Source organism: Uranotaenia lowii, chromosome 2 (assembly GCF_029784155.1).
Source record: "Uranotaenia lowii strain MFRU-FL chromosome 2, ASM2978415v1, whole genome shotgun sequence".
NCBI classification, from domain to species: domain Eukaryota; kingdom Metazoa; phylum Arthropoda; class Insecta; order Diptera; family Culicidae; genus Uranotaenia; species Uranotaenia lowii.
In genome coordinates, this window is record NC_073692.1 from 242,756,660 (window position 1) to 242,771,523 (window position 14,864).

At 35.1% G+C, this 14,864-nt stretch overlaps 1 protein-coding gene across 9 annotated transcripts in view; it reads left to right on the forward strand.

Annotated features, from left to right (window-relative positions):
• LOC129742369 (aquaporin AQPAe.a) overlaps positions 1-14,864 on the forward strand; it is a 219,525-nt gene that overhangs the window by 178,032 nt on the left and 26,629 nt on the right. For all 9 annotated transcript variants that reach the window (XM_055734267.1, XM_055734268.1, XM_055734266.1 and 6 more), the window contains one exon: positions 721-864. In XM_055734267.1, the coding sequence (XP_055590242.1) occupies positions 721-864 (144 nt within the window). The remainder of the gene's footprint in view (positions 1-720; positions 865-14,864) is intronic.

The window sequence follows — 14,864 nt, forward strand, 5'->3', positions numbered from 1 at the left end:
ACAAAATAATTGTTTGAGTAATTGAACTTTGATTGAAAAATTTCACAAAATGTAACTTGAAGATCTTTTTTCATCACTTTTAAATGTTCCTTACATGGGAAAATTATGACAAAAAATATTGGTTCCAATGTATCATCAACCGTCTGAGCGTAAAATGAACTTCATAATGCCATATTTTCAAAGCAATGGAAAACTCTCAACTTTTTTCAGAAAAAGTTTTCTAAAATGTTGATTATGGGTACAATTGATCCCCTAGAGTTGGGTACAATTGACCCCCTTTTAAACGGCATATTCTTCTTCTGAATTGATCGTTATGATTGTTGATTACGAAATATAAGAAAAGGGGATCAAGTATCCCCACTCTCCCCTATGGTTTTGCCTTTGAATAAACAATCAAGGAGATAAAAAAAAATCAGGAAAATGAAATGTTCTAGGCCCCCGATGGATTATTTCAAATTTGGGCTCAAATGAAAGGGAAAAGTCCCAGCTTTCAAATAATTGTCAATTTTAGATGTAAGTAGTTAAGGTAGAAGAAATTTACAAAAAACTGCTTTATCTGTTGGGCTAGCTCGTCCAATAAAATAATATTCTCCTCCACCATAACAATACTGATGGATGATCCTATACGGCAGCCAATTAATCAATCTCCGATCACATTACACTTTTATTTGTTGCTTCTCCTCGCTAACCACGATTCCATTGTTTTTCGATTTTTCCTAGGCATTCGGTCACGTGAGCGGCTGCCACATTAACCCGGCCGTCACCATCGGACTGATGATCACTGCCGACATCAGCATACTGAAGGGAGCCTTCTACATCGTGTCCCAGTGTGTGGGCGCCATCGCTGGAGCTGCTCTGATTAAGGTGAGTAGTCAAAACATAACCATCTACACTTCATACAGATTGCTTCCACGTTACCGATATGCTGGAGTTGATAAACATCTTAATCAGTTCGGGGGAAGAGTGCTTTGAACTACCAACAGCACGTTCGCACATTAGGAAGCAACATCGGTGGCATACACAGAAGCTCGATCTACCTAATACCTAGTTGTGCATACCTTATAAAGTCAACGTGCTAGCTTCAGGCGCACGCGTGAACCGCAGAGCACAGTCCTATAGACGTTCGTCGGCGGCTGACTTGCGAGTTTCTCACGATTAGATATTTTAATAAACTTAACGCGAAAGCATTTGCGACTGCCTGGAGCTACCGGTCGTCGGTCGGCGGTTATTATTATTGGCGCTATGGCAGACAAAAACAACTCCACCGATATCAATCCAAACAATCTATTTCAAACGTAACGTAATGCTTCATAATAACACCGTTGATTAATCGACTTCAACACAGTCGCTACTCCTATTTAATAATCTGGAGAAGCCCTTTTAAAATTCGAACGGCTTCATTTTGCATACTCACACACAGCACAGCTAGTTTACTTTTCAGCAAAACTTCATTCTATTTGAGAATTAAACATATGAAACTCTTCCAGTTTTCCAGGCCATTATATATTCATGAGTACTTATTTAATTACTTTTAGTTCCGTAATAACTTGAGGATTCCACATTACAATAATAAAACATGTTAATGAGGGTGCATAAATTTCGGGGCAAAGATAATTCTGAAAATTTCTTAATTTTTTCCTCCAAATCAAGCTGTAAACCATTAACTTTTGGAATCAAATAAGAGGTAGATTTTCTTCTACTTAACTGTACTCTGTTTTAAGAGACTATGGATGCTATTTACCTAAGTGTTAAAATTTTCTTCACAGTATACCAAACTTGCAGACATGACACATTAGGGAAGAATGGAGATAGTTGATCCCTTTTTCTTGTTTTCATCATATCTTTTTGGAAAAATTTTGCAGATCGTCGTCTTTAGCATTATCTACGCAGCTTGTTATTTCAAGTTTATATGCTACAAAACTAAGATCGATACTTTAACCCGTAGATAGACTAGGAGCGATTTTATGGAACTTAAAAAATGTGTTATTTTGAAAGTTGATTTCTTTCTTTATTAAAGGAGACTTGATCCTTAATTCAGGGTTCTCCAAGTTTAGGAAAAAATCATGCAAAAACTGAAGATTTTCGCCGTTTTTAAGTTTAAATCACTTTAAATTTATCTGTACTTTCAGTGGAAAATTTCATTTTTGATACCTACTTTGTTCTAAAAACTTTGAGAAAAACCTGAAGGTAATTTGTCCCATCGTAATAATAATTGCAATTCCGTCCCATTGGCAATAAGTACATTCGGCTAAGCGTTCTTAGTCACTTATTTTGAGTAGTATGTTGTTACAGTGGCAATAGTCTGTAGTGACATACGGAAAGCTTAAAAGGCAGTTCAACATAATGGAAACCTGTACAATCAGGATCAATGATCTGGGAGCAGTTTTGACCAGAATTTCAAGCAAACTTTGAAACATTTTAACTTTTCTATTACAAAAAAGTAATATGTTTGTCAAAATATAATACAAATGATTAAAATACACCCACAATTCAGCCTCTGTGCCAATGGCGGCATCATTGGTACAAGGCATCATTGGTACAAGGCATCATTGGTACAAGAAGATAACGCGACCGGTGCTGATTCGATTTGCTCCCACCGCCAATAACCTCCTAAGTTAACCGAATTGCGTATGTCTGAAAGAAACAAAATAAAAACGAATTCACGTCCCTCCCTATCGCATCACAAGACGAAGAAGGATAGAAATAAATACCGGCCAACACCAGGCAGCCAGTGAACCGAGCACTGTGCGTGTGTAGCAAAAGCAACAACAAAAATATTCCATCAATTCAATCCGCCGACAAACAACCACCGGCTAAGCTGCGCATGTGTAGCAAAAGCAACAACAAAAATATTTCTTCCACCGGCCAAGCTGCCCGGCTTAGGCAGTTGTGTATATGTAGCGTGTGTATGTAATAGCAGGCAGTAAGCAAAGCACGGTTCTCATTCAATGGGTTTCCGTTCCTTCACTCCCGTTCCCTTTCCCGTTTCCATCGAAAGACAAAGGAATGCATTGAAAGGAGGCCAAACGCGGGGAAGCCACCGTTGTGCGTTTTTTTTTGTGATTGATCGGTGACAGAAATCCTATGACAAATATCCCTCGTCCTGCATGAAGCTCGAATAGTACACTGGTTATATTGTCGGCCAGGCAAGACGATACAGTTGGTGATTTGAGTTCGATTCTCACTACGGCGATGTGGTTTTAATTTTTTTTTTTTTTGTTTCTGGGATGAATTATCCATTAGGAAGGAAATCCCATAAAATGTTTTCCTGGTTTCGCTTGAATGTAGCGAACCTTTAAAGGTAGCTGACTTGCCATGATTCTGCCAAACAACAATCGAGAAAGTAATCGCGAAACGGTTCCATGGTATGATTTTCATCATAATTTCAACATATTTAATGACATAATCCACTCTTTATGACGCAAAAGTATTGTTTTGCCATAGCCCTTACCATTGCTGTTTATTGTTTTTGTCAAAAAATCTTCTGAGTGCAAAATTCTCAAAAATTGTCACAATTTTCAATGGCTTTTTTCTCAAAAGCATAAAAACCAGGGTTGCTAGCGATTTTTCATTTTAAAATTTCAAAGTTTTTCCCGGTTTTTTTCCGGTTGTAAATGCTGATTTGCCCATTCATTATACTCGTTTTTAAATATAAAATCATGGTGAATAAAAAAAATAAATTTAAAGGGCCTCACATTTCTAACAATTTTATTCCAAAACTTGTTAACCGGTTAGAAATCAGACAAATATTTTGGCGTCTTTTAACACGTAGTCTTTTCGTATCATATTGGACATTTGTTTTCATGATTTTTTAAAACGAATCTAACGAAAATGGCATCGATTCGTTGTTTTGCCCCACAATTTCAACAATTTAGCAAAATAAGTTAAATTGATCTTGAAACTATTATGTAGTAGGTATGTACTTTTCAGCAACTGTGAAGTTTTCTAGAATTTTTATAGAATTATTGAAAAATATATATAGTTTGTATGGAAATATGTAAAAAACAAAACTTAAAATCGTCAGATTGCAGGGAAATATTTAGTTATTTTCTGAATGCAGTTATTATTTTTTCCAAAGACATATTTTAGAAAAAAATGTTTTTCTTTCAAATACAAAACAATGAATAACTTTAGTAGTGCTGTAGTCATTTGACCTAAAGATTCGTGAAAATATAGAAAATCGTGTATAACACAAATGTGAACTTAAATCGTTTGAATGTAAGCTATCAAAAACCTTGGGTCAAAGATGAACTTAGATTTTGACAGGAGCTGTTTTCGATACAATTTTTACATGAGACATAGGAAACTTAAAGCAAAAGTTTAAAGTAGGAAGAATTAAAAACTTAACATTTGCGATAAAATGCTTCGTTCCTCAGGCCAATTCAAACGAAATGCACAACACAAAAACATCGAGAAATCATTTTTTTCTTTTCGAACCAGAGATGGGTCTTGACTCAGACATTCAGTCAGCGAAACTTTTTTTGTAGAGAAATGAATCCAACTTAGATGAAATTTCAGGGACTAGATAAGAGAAAATCGATGTTGAAAAACATGCGAAAAAAATTTCGCCTTGTCTCCCGGTGAGACTTGAACCCACATCTTGCGCCTCTCCGGGGCTCATGTATTAACATTCTACTACAGGAGACCAACCTGGCGTATGAATATTATACTGGTTGAGTGTTGACCCGTGTATCCTGCACGGGTTGTCAGTTATGATGAGAAATGATGCGTTTGCCGTATTTGGAGGCAATGCAAATCTTGCCGTGCCTAAAAATGTCCAAACTTGATTCCAACTACCGTAAGATGAAATGATGCGAATAGAAATAGACCAAGAAAAATGATTATGATCACATGGGAGAACTATTCCCTTCATTCCGATAGACATCGACACTCAACCAGTATAATATTCATACGCCAGGTTGGTCTCCTGTAGTAGAATGTTAATACATGGGCCCCGGAGAGGCGCAAGATGTGGGTTCAAGTCTCACCGGGAGACAAGGCGAATTTTTTTTCGCATGTTTTTCAACATCGATTTTCTCTTATCTAGTCCCTGAAATTTCATCTAAGTTGGATTCATTTTTTTCTGTAAAAAAAATGTGTAACTCTAGTTGAAAACGTCTTACGCTGTCAAATGCATAAATTAATTTAACCCTTCGTTTCATGATTTTTTATTTTTCCTTAAAAATCATTCTAAACAGTTAAAAATGATGAGTACATCAAGAAAAAAATAAAATTAATTAAAATTACATTTTTCATACATTAATTGTTGCATATTTGTTACTTTATGAAACGAAGGGTTAAACTAAATTGGTACAGTCGAATCGCGAGAAACCTCTATGAGAAAGAGAAAACACCAAATCCCAAGTTTTTTAAAGCACAAAACTTCTTTTGGCGACAGTGTAAATCCTCTCCAGCTAGAGTTCTCTACCAGACTAGACCAAGGAAATTAGAGGAAATACCAGCATTGTATTGAAGCTTCGGTACCAAAAGAATATTGGGTTACCAAAGAGAAAATATCCGTATTGAAACTCTCGCTAGAAAACTTCGAATTGATGCATCAACTGGTGTCTTTTAAATCAGTGGATTTTTATCAAATATAATAGGTAGTTGCATTTTTAGATCACTTTAATGCTTTTATATGTTGCTGACCCTCTACAAAAAAGAATCAGGTTAAGTTAGAAACCTCTTTAAACGAGAAAAAAAAAGGTTTGGTCCTTTGGACTCTCACTTATCGACATTCGACTGTTATCAGTTTTGTGTTTAGTTTTGGCGATAAAAGTTCATAAGGGCTTGTGATATAGCTTATTTGGTAAGTCAGTTGCTTCCTGAGCCGATGTCCGTGAGTTCGAGCCCAAGAGTAAACATCGATCACAGTTGTACTGGATAAGTTTTTCAATGATTGTCCGCCAACTGCATTAAGATGTTAAATGACTGTAATCGAAACAAAAAAAAGTTTCATTATTAAATTTATAATATTTGAGTTTTGCTTGTAAGTGTATCACACGCGGAGAGTCACATATTGCTCTGAAATTAGTTAAAAATACGATTCAAACTTCGTTTGTTCACTTATGAACGAAAATAAGCGTGAGATGACTTATGAGATAAACTATATTGAGACTGTCAAAAACTACTCTTAAATTTAGGAATATTTTTGACATTCCGTGAAAAAATTTCAAATATGACAATTTTCCCTGTGAGGTGCCGTAATTCCCGGTTTCCCGGTGATGCGATGAAATTCCAAAGTTTTTCCCGGTATTCCCGGTTCGCTAGCAACCCTGAATATATTTTCATTTTACAGTTTATAAGTGTCAGACAAAAAGAATTCTGAAAGTTTGTCCACTACCCTATATTCATTGCGTACTTAAAGGCGCAATTTTCTGTTTCTTAAAGATAAAAGCACTTTTTTGAGTCCTTTTCATCAGGAAATTATTGGATAAATATTGGGCATTAAATGAATATTGATAATTTTGTGCTAAGCAATGATCAACATCCATTCAGAAGAAATATATATTTTTTTGGACTCGAGGGATCAAGTGACAAAAAAAATCAGAGTATACTATTGCTTTGAAGATATGGCATTAAGAATTTCATTTTTTTTTCTAACGATTGACATATTGGAATAAATATTTGCATTATAATTTTCATGTGGGAAAATTTTTAAACTGATAAATAAACATCTTCAAGTCACATTTTGCTAAATTTTTCAAACAAATTTCAAAAACTCGAATAATATTTTTTTTTGTTTTAAGATAACAGGTTTGTTGTTTTGTTCTATTTGGCAAATTTTTGCCAAATTTTTGCCTAACAGAATAAAACAACAATACCTACTGTAATCTGAATAAATTTTAAAAATTTTATTTTTCGAGTTATTGAACTTTGTTCGAAAAATTTAACAAAATGTGATTTGAAGATCTTTTTTCATCACCTTAAAATGTTTCTCACGTGAAATTTTTTTTAAAAAAAATATTTATTCCAATATGTCAATCGTTAGAGTATAAAATGAACTTCATAATGACATATTTGCAAAGCAACCGTAAACTCAAAATTTTTTAAGCAGTAGTTTTCCAAAATGTATTTTATGTGTATAATCGATCCCTTGAGTCCAAAAAGATGTATTTTTCTTCTGAATGGATCGAAAACTTCTTCTTGATTTAAGTTTTTCTAATTTTTATATATTCCGCTGGTGCGTGACTATATTTAAAATCATCAAAAGTAGAAAGCCTCCTTATTTTAATTTGTTATTTATTCCACTTCGAAGTTGACGCTCCTCCTGTTTCCTTGTGCCTCATCATACTCCATTGGATTACAGCAAATTTGTCAATGTGAGAAAAATTAAACACTGGAACCGACTCTTCATTCTATTTAAGATGAATTTTTCAAAAACACGTTTCAAAGAGGACTTGCTGGTTTGGCTTAATAGAAGTGCTCAGATTTGAACGAATGCTGATTTAAGAATACTCCCATCAGCGTCAGGATAAGTTATACCAAGTTTCTTGAATTATTGTTATATTAATTTCAAATTTGAAACGAGTTAAAAGATCAATGATCTTATGTTATATGTTAATATAGAAATAAATAAATAAATAAATAAATAAGTAATATGGCAAAAAATAGTCTACGGACCTTTTATGTTCGAATTTCACTAGATTTTTGCCAAGAGTCAAGGCACCCTGAATTAAGGATCAAGTCTCCTTTAGTAAAGGATCCAGTTTCCTTTAAATTAAAAAAAAAAAAACATAATTTTTAAAGTCTCACGATTTTTGTGAGCTTCTGGATTGCTCTGCTTAGGATTCTGTGGATCATTACTGGACTGGTTTCGAAGCTACATAACCAGACGAAAGTTATCAGTTCAAACTGGAAATTTTTTTTCAAGACAATTCTCCGCTTGTTCTGGTGTGCCTCAGGGAAGTAACATGGTACCGATAATCTTTGTCATCTATTTTAACGATGCACTCTCTGCATTTTTGGAGGAATGAGGTATGAATAAAATAATAACACGAATAATGCACGGGCTGATAAGTTGCATAAAACCGATTTGATATTTTATTTTCGTTCCTTCCATGTTAACTATCCCCGACTACAACATTTTCGGCTCAAGAGATGCAGGAATTTGGTAGATCTTGAAGTCTGACATTTTAGTGAAAATATTTTTTAAATGTTTTTAGATTTTGATAATCTTTTGCATTTCAAATGAATCGCGTTTCTCGACTGTGTCCTCTGTTTATTCTATAGAAAAATCCCACTTTTTTGGTAGCTAAAAATGTGAAAAATTAAATGTCATCAACGATTGAAATGCTCAGAATCATGGGAGCGATTTCCATCAATAAATAACATTTCAACTCCATACACGGTCACAAAACAAACTGTAAAACGACACCGCTGAGTGATACTTCATTGGAGGTAGGTATAACAACAAGCAGGTGTGTTAATTCGAAATGTATTCCAGCACTGCCGTAATCTGGCAATCTGACGTATGCGCCAGCGAGTAAATTTTTCAGTACGCTGCCGTAATCTGGCAATCTGACGTATGCGCCAGCGAGTAAATTTTTCAGTACGGAGCTTTTTGCAAAAACGTTTTTTTATCGAGCCTCCGAGCAAATTTCAACAATCAAATCTGTACACTATGAGTTTAAACGATGACAAAACATGGCCAAATACATGATTTGTGGAAAAAGATTTATTAACGGAAGTTATGTTACCAACGTCATTTTGTTGTGGAAACAGCTATTATTTATCACAGTTTCCAAGACCAAATGACGTACATCCATCGTAGCATGCGACGAACCATTTCCAGATACTTTCTATCACAATCAGTCAAATATTCGCGGCTCGTGGATGGTAAGCTGGTAGCATGAGCGAGAGTGAGCCTGAGGATAATCCGGTAATAGAACAGGTGCCTGGACTAACGAAGCGTAAAACGAAGCATTTGGAATCTGCGGCAAACAGGAAACGAAGCATAATGTGATTCTCACAACATGTAAATGTGAATTCAATTGCTCGAATCACATTTCCACAGTGAGGAGAACTAAAATAATTGAAAAGTATTGGAACCTTTCCCTGGATAAGAAAAGGGTCTTCATACTCCAGCACAGCCTTCGCCAGGACGTTAAACGCCGACGGGTAAAGCCTGATATTTCCGGTTCAGGTTTCAAAAAAGCATTTTCATATGCTTACAATCTAACAGATGAAAGCAAAGCTGTTCACCAAGTATGTCCACACTTAAACGCGTCATTCATTATGCAAAATATGAAACACGAGGACTTAATTAAGACCCAAACCCACCTCCTTCCGCCCTTCCCAACCTCCTCGTGAATAGGCAAAGCCATTGGCATCTTTTGAAATTAATAATAATTTTACAAAGGTATATAGGCTTTGTCCCTCATTTCTATTTGTTCTGAAGCTGCCACTAGTAATGTAATAGTAATTATATGGCTGGAACAAATATCAATTTCTTTTTTTGTCACCCCCCCCTTCGAAATTTCCACAAACCCGAAGGGGGGGAAAAATAAAGTATGAAGTATTTTATGTTAATTTCGACAAAAAATTCAAATATCCGCAAGATTACAAGACCAATATACAAATTTTGGAAGATGTGAGTTTTTCCACCTTTTCTAATCTTAATTTTATTGAATTATTTGATAGTAAAAGTACTTGATTTATAGGTTTTGTTCAATGATGGAGTATGCAATTTGGTTGCATACAAGCTTTCGTACGATTTATTCCAATTTATTTGTTTTTTGCATTATTTTTTATTGTCCCCCCCCCCCTTGCGATGTTCCAACTCCGAGTGACAAAAGAAGGATTTAAAATTTGTTCCGGCCTAATTCGTAGAATTAAAGAATTAGACAAAAACAGTATTTTATTATGGTGCTCACACTCACTGTTACTTTGAGACGTAATCAAAGCGTTGCAAACATATTTTTTATTAAACTTACGTCACGTTGAGTAGAAATGGCGCATACGTCATTTTGTTTTCATAATGTTATGTTGGTATTTTTTAACATTTCTGAACATATTTTTATGTTATTAGGTCGAGTTTGGTATCTTCTATCGTTCAACTGCAAAAAACACAAATCGGTAATGTTGGCGCATACGTCAGATTGCCGGATTACGGCAGAGCAGTAGGTCGATACTCTGATATTTTCACTTCGGTTTTCGAAAAGCCATTCGATCAATTCTTAACGCTTATTTTGTTGTTGCTGCTGCTGCTGCTGCTGATGTTGATAGATCTGGTTGAATGATGGCTTTTCAAGTCATACACAGCTCTGCGCAAATCAAGTCAAGCATACGTATTTATGGGCGATCAGCGATATTTATGTTAATACATTTTTGTAGCAAGCCGTCAACTCAAGTCATTCTCTGAAGACTTAAAGAGTAGAAAAATTCCTACCGAAAGGCCAAGGTGTGTCGAGATTCGCGTCTCTGTAAAAGGTAAAATAGCTATTATACCGATTGATACCTACTCAAAAAAGAATGCGTCCTATCAACCCTGAGATATCACAGGAATTAATTGCGCCTCATATCCTAAAAACGCGTTGTCGCAGTTTAGCGTGAATGCGACACCTAAATCGATTTCTTCTAAAGTAGGGTAATTAATATGTATCCATCAAGAGCGGTGGTCGAAAACTGTCATGAGCTGCCATACTGATCTTATATGTATGTATCTACGTATGCATGATCAACTGCAGCCAGAGAACTCAATCAAGTTTCGGAAGCCATCAAATTTCGGATACTCATATCCGCAGCTAACGATTCTTGTTAAGGAATACATACTCATTAAAGTATAAATGGGCCGTCATTTCAATCGATATCGAGCTGATAAATGCAAGAGCGTGACTAAGGCAGGTACATAGATATGAAAAATTGGAAAAAGAGCAATGAGTTAGAATTTTTAAAAAGTGGTAAAATTTGCACAATAGTTTCCGAAGTAGTCGGGGGAAGGACCCCCTCGAATAAGTGAAACCTCGGATTACACGAAATACTTAGAAAACTCTATCCTTTTGCTATGAGTTGCATTTTTTCTGCTATTTTATTGAAGTTTCTGAGCGAGTTAAGACTTTAAATTTGCCGAAAACGTCGATTAAAAAGCATAAGAATATATCGTTTAAAAAACAACTTTAGGTACATGGATTTTGTATGAACTTTGCTCGGATAATGCAGGAGCTCGGATAACCGGAGCTTGGATGTTTGGGTTTTACTATGGGAATTTTGGTAGAAATTAAGTCACATGCCCAGAGATTTTCAACCCATGCACCCCAAAATCCAGGTAACGTTCTAGATGTTTTTATCATCGATGTTCGCAATTACCAAAGAAGAAAAAGCACGTGTATAGAAAGGGAGATAATAACAATCAGCAAAATCCTTGACATGTTCGTATCTTACATCTCGCACATGAACTTCTCTTACAAATCAAATGCTGTGACGACTGGCTGAAGTCGGCGAGCCAAGAGCGGTCTTATTTTTGTGTGTAGGTACAGGAATTAGAAACATATAGCCGCACAATAAATGCTTCCCAATCCTTTCAATCACACATCACAGAAATGTTAAGGCCCTTTTGTTTGGCGTTTCGGCTCACCTGAGTTGATAGTTATGATGGCAATAATAACAGAAGGTAGGTACGCCTGTCAGTGCAGTCGAATGTTTCGCATATGATCATCACACGGGCAAACTCACAATGCTCGCGGTTGTTCCCGTTGGACATGAAACGAAGATTCTCGGAAGCGAGCGTATACGAGCGACGACGTACTGACGACAATCTACAAAGAGAGTGCCATTCTCGAATCGTTCATTCATTCAAAAAATAGACATGAATGGTGTTTTTTTTCCGTGATACGTTACAATAAACAGGCTACAGCCAATGTAATGTACGTTTAGATATTTCCACAATGGATAATACCCCGGTTGATTGGGTTAGTGACACCTTTCCAACCTGTTGAGTGCGATTATATCTCGATGTAAACTTGAAGGACGCAAAAGTCAAACTGGTGGTTATCAGATCAATCTTCTTAGAGCGTTCCTGGCAACGATATGACTGATTCAAAACATGCCTGTTTTAAACATGATTGGAATAGTCGATATATTTTTCACTTCGTTGTAAATTTAGCTGCTGCTAACAAAACTGAACTATATTTTCAATTCAAAATACCATCAAGTCACCATTTACCGCCCAAAATCACCCTTTTGTTTGTATTTTGAAAAAAACTGGGATGTTTTCCAAAAATAAGACCTGTGTTCTGTGTCGGCATCATTGTTCGACCATTTCACTGAAAAAACATTTCTTAATTATGCTAATTATAGCCAGAAATAAAATGTTTGGTTTTCGGTCTCCAGTCAAATTGTTGAATTCGACGCCTGTTAGCGAGCTAAATATTACTGTACTCTTGCCCCAGGAGTAGGAGTAAGGGTTTTTGTTTACTAGATAGTATTTATTTTCGTAGTTTATTTTCGTAGTTTATTTTCGTAGTTTATTTTCGTAGTTATTTTATTTTCGTAGAATAGATTTGCATCGGAAAATTTTCGATTTTTTCAATAGTTGTTGTTTTTTGAAGCGTTTAGTGATGGGCGGTAATTGATGTATAAAAAAAAATTTTGGGTTCCTAATGACCGGTCACGAACAAATTCCTCGTATTTAACGCATGTATTGTGTCAAATGTGTAAATTGTAAGAAGCCTTTAGTTCAGGGGTGAGCAACCTTTTGAACCAACGGGCCACTTTAAATTTGAAATGTTGTCGGCGGGCCGCACTTAAAATAAGTTTTTTTATAATTAGGAGAGCTTCACGTCATTTTTTATAACTACAACTCTGTTGTGTTGTGAGCCTACTAGGTTGAATGATTCAACTGAATCAAAGCAATCGAAATATTCCTTTTAATTCAACCACAGTAAATGAAAAGTTCATATACCGGTATTTCGATAGCAACTTACTATCTTCTTCAGTCAGCGTTTTCGCTCAAAACGCTCACTGAAGAAGGTAGTAAGTTGCTATCGAAATACCGGTATATGAACTTTTCATTTACCGTAGTTGAATTAAAAGGAATCTTTCGATTGCTTTGATTCAGTATAACTACAAATTTTGACAAATACAAATCTCAAATAGGAAAAATAAAACGAATTCACGTGTTTATAAACAGAAATTCGACACGACTTTTTAAATACCAGATATTGAAAAGGTACATCACTTAATCTTTGTAATTTTTAAACTTTATCAATTTTTTAAGTAATTGAACTTCTTGGCGAACTCTTGTTAAATCCGATGGTACTTTTCGTCATCACTTTCATTTAAAAATCTTGTGAAGCTTACCACAGGGATAAATAAGAATGTGAAAAACATATATTTTAATAAATCACCGTCTTCTTAGCGTTGAACGTTAAATCGTTAATTGATTTTTTTTTCCACAATAAAAACTTGACCTCTAAGCCTAGATTTTTTATCCTATAAACGGGAAAAACCCTGTTTTTTAAATTGAAGTTATGTATTGGACCATTGTATCGAGATGATGAGCAAGGTTGTCGAAATTACAGAAAAATGTTCAATTTCATATATTTTTAAACAATTATCTTTAAAATTAAATTCTTGATTCTCGATTTCTTTTTTCGAAACTTCCATAATTTTTAATCTTATGAAGATATCATAAGGATAGGATAGGATTTTTAAAGCTATACTATGACTTTGGTAATGTGGAATGCAAATTATAAGTGAAATAACTTGTTATAAATGTTTGTTATAAATTTTTTATCAAAATTTCTGAATAAAGCATCACAGAAAATCGCCAAAGAATCACCGAATTTCAGAAGTCTATTGTTTTTATAAAGAACTTTTTTTTCGGCAACTTTGATGGCAGCTGATTCATGTTGGTAAAAAAAAAAAGATAAAATCGATCACCCAAGCTTTTTAAAATTTCATTAAAATTCACAATATGGTATTCAAATTCGCAGCGTGAGAAGTCGGCTACTGGAATGATTTTTGAAAGGCACACTAGTAAGCATAAAATTAAAAGTACCCAAATCTTTACAAAATACAATACTGGTTGTTGTACGCAAATTCGACCACTGTGCGTCAGAAAAACATTGATGACGGATCGATGATGATTGATAAGATAGGTGTAGAATTGTGTACGGAATAGGTATAGAATTGTGTACAGAAATTTGTGTTAGTAAAAGTATGATGAATGTTTACACCATTTTGTTCTGTTATGAATTCGGTTTAGCTAGAAAGAGTTTGTGATCAAATTGATTTGGAGTAATTTGAGTGATTACGGGCACTGCCGCTTATCGGAAAGTTTTAGCGAAACTCTAGACTGGATCTGTAAGTAAAAAAAGTAGAGAAAAGGATCAAGTGCTAATAGGAAGCTTTTATTTAGATCGAGTGCGAGTGCCGTTGAATCGACAGGAATTACTGAGCAAATTGATTGAGTCCATGCGTACCGTAAGTAACCGAATTTCGGAAGGAGAGCAAAATTTAAATGTTTATATGTTTAGGTTTAATGTGCTGAAAGCCGTGTATTGTGGAAAGAAGTTGGCCAGTCTGATCTCACGTGACGTAAGTTTTTAGATTTAGTTTAAAGCATAGCCTAATAAGAAAATTATTTAATAGGACCTGATAAAAAGCAGTCGTAGTAGCCATCGAGGAAGTAATCTTGTGTGAAGTAGGAAACTTTGAATGTAAGCGACCATGTGATATGTTTTTTTTTGTATCTAATTGTAATTCAATTATAGCTTTGAGTCCTTTTGAATCCATCACTACAAAGACTTGTTTCCCTACCCTTGAGAAGTCCAAATAACATTCTCAAAGATTCAAAACTCCAAGATGGCGGAAGGTTACAAGTATAAGTGCTGCGAGGAGGGCGAGAATTACGATGCAAGCGT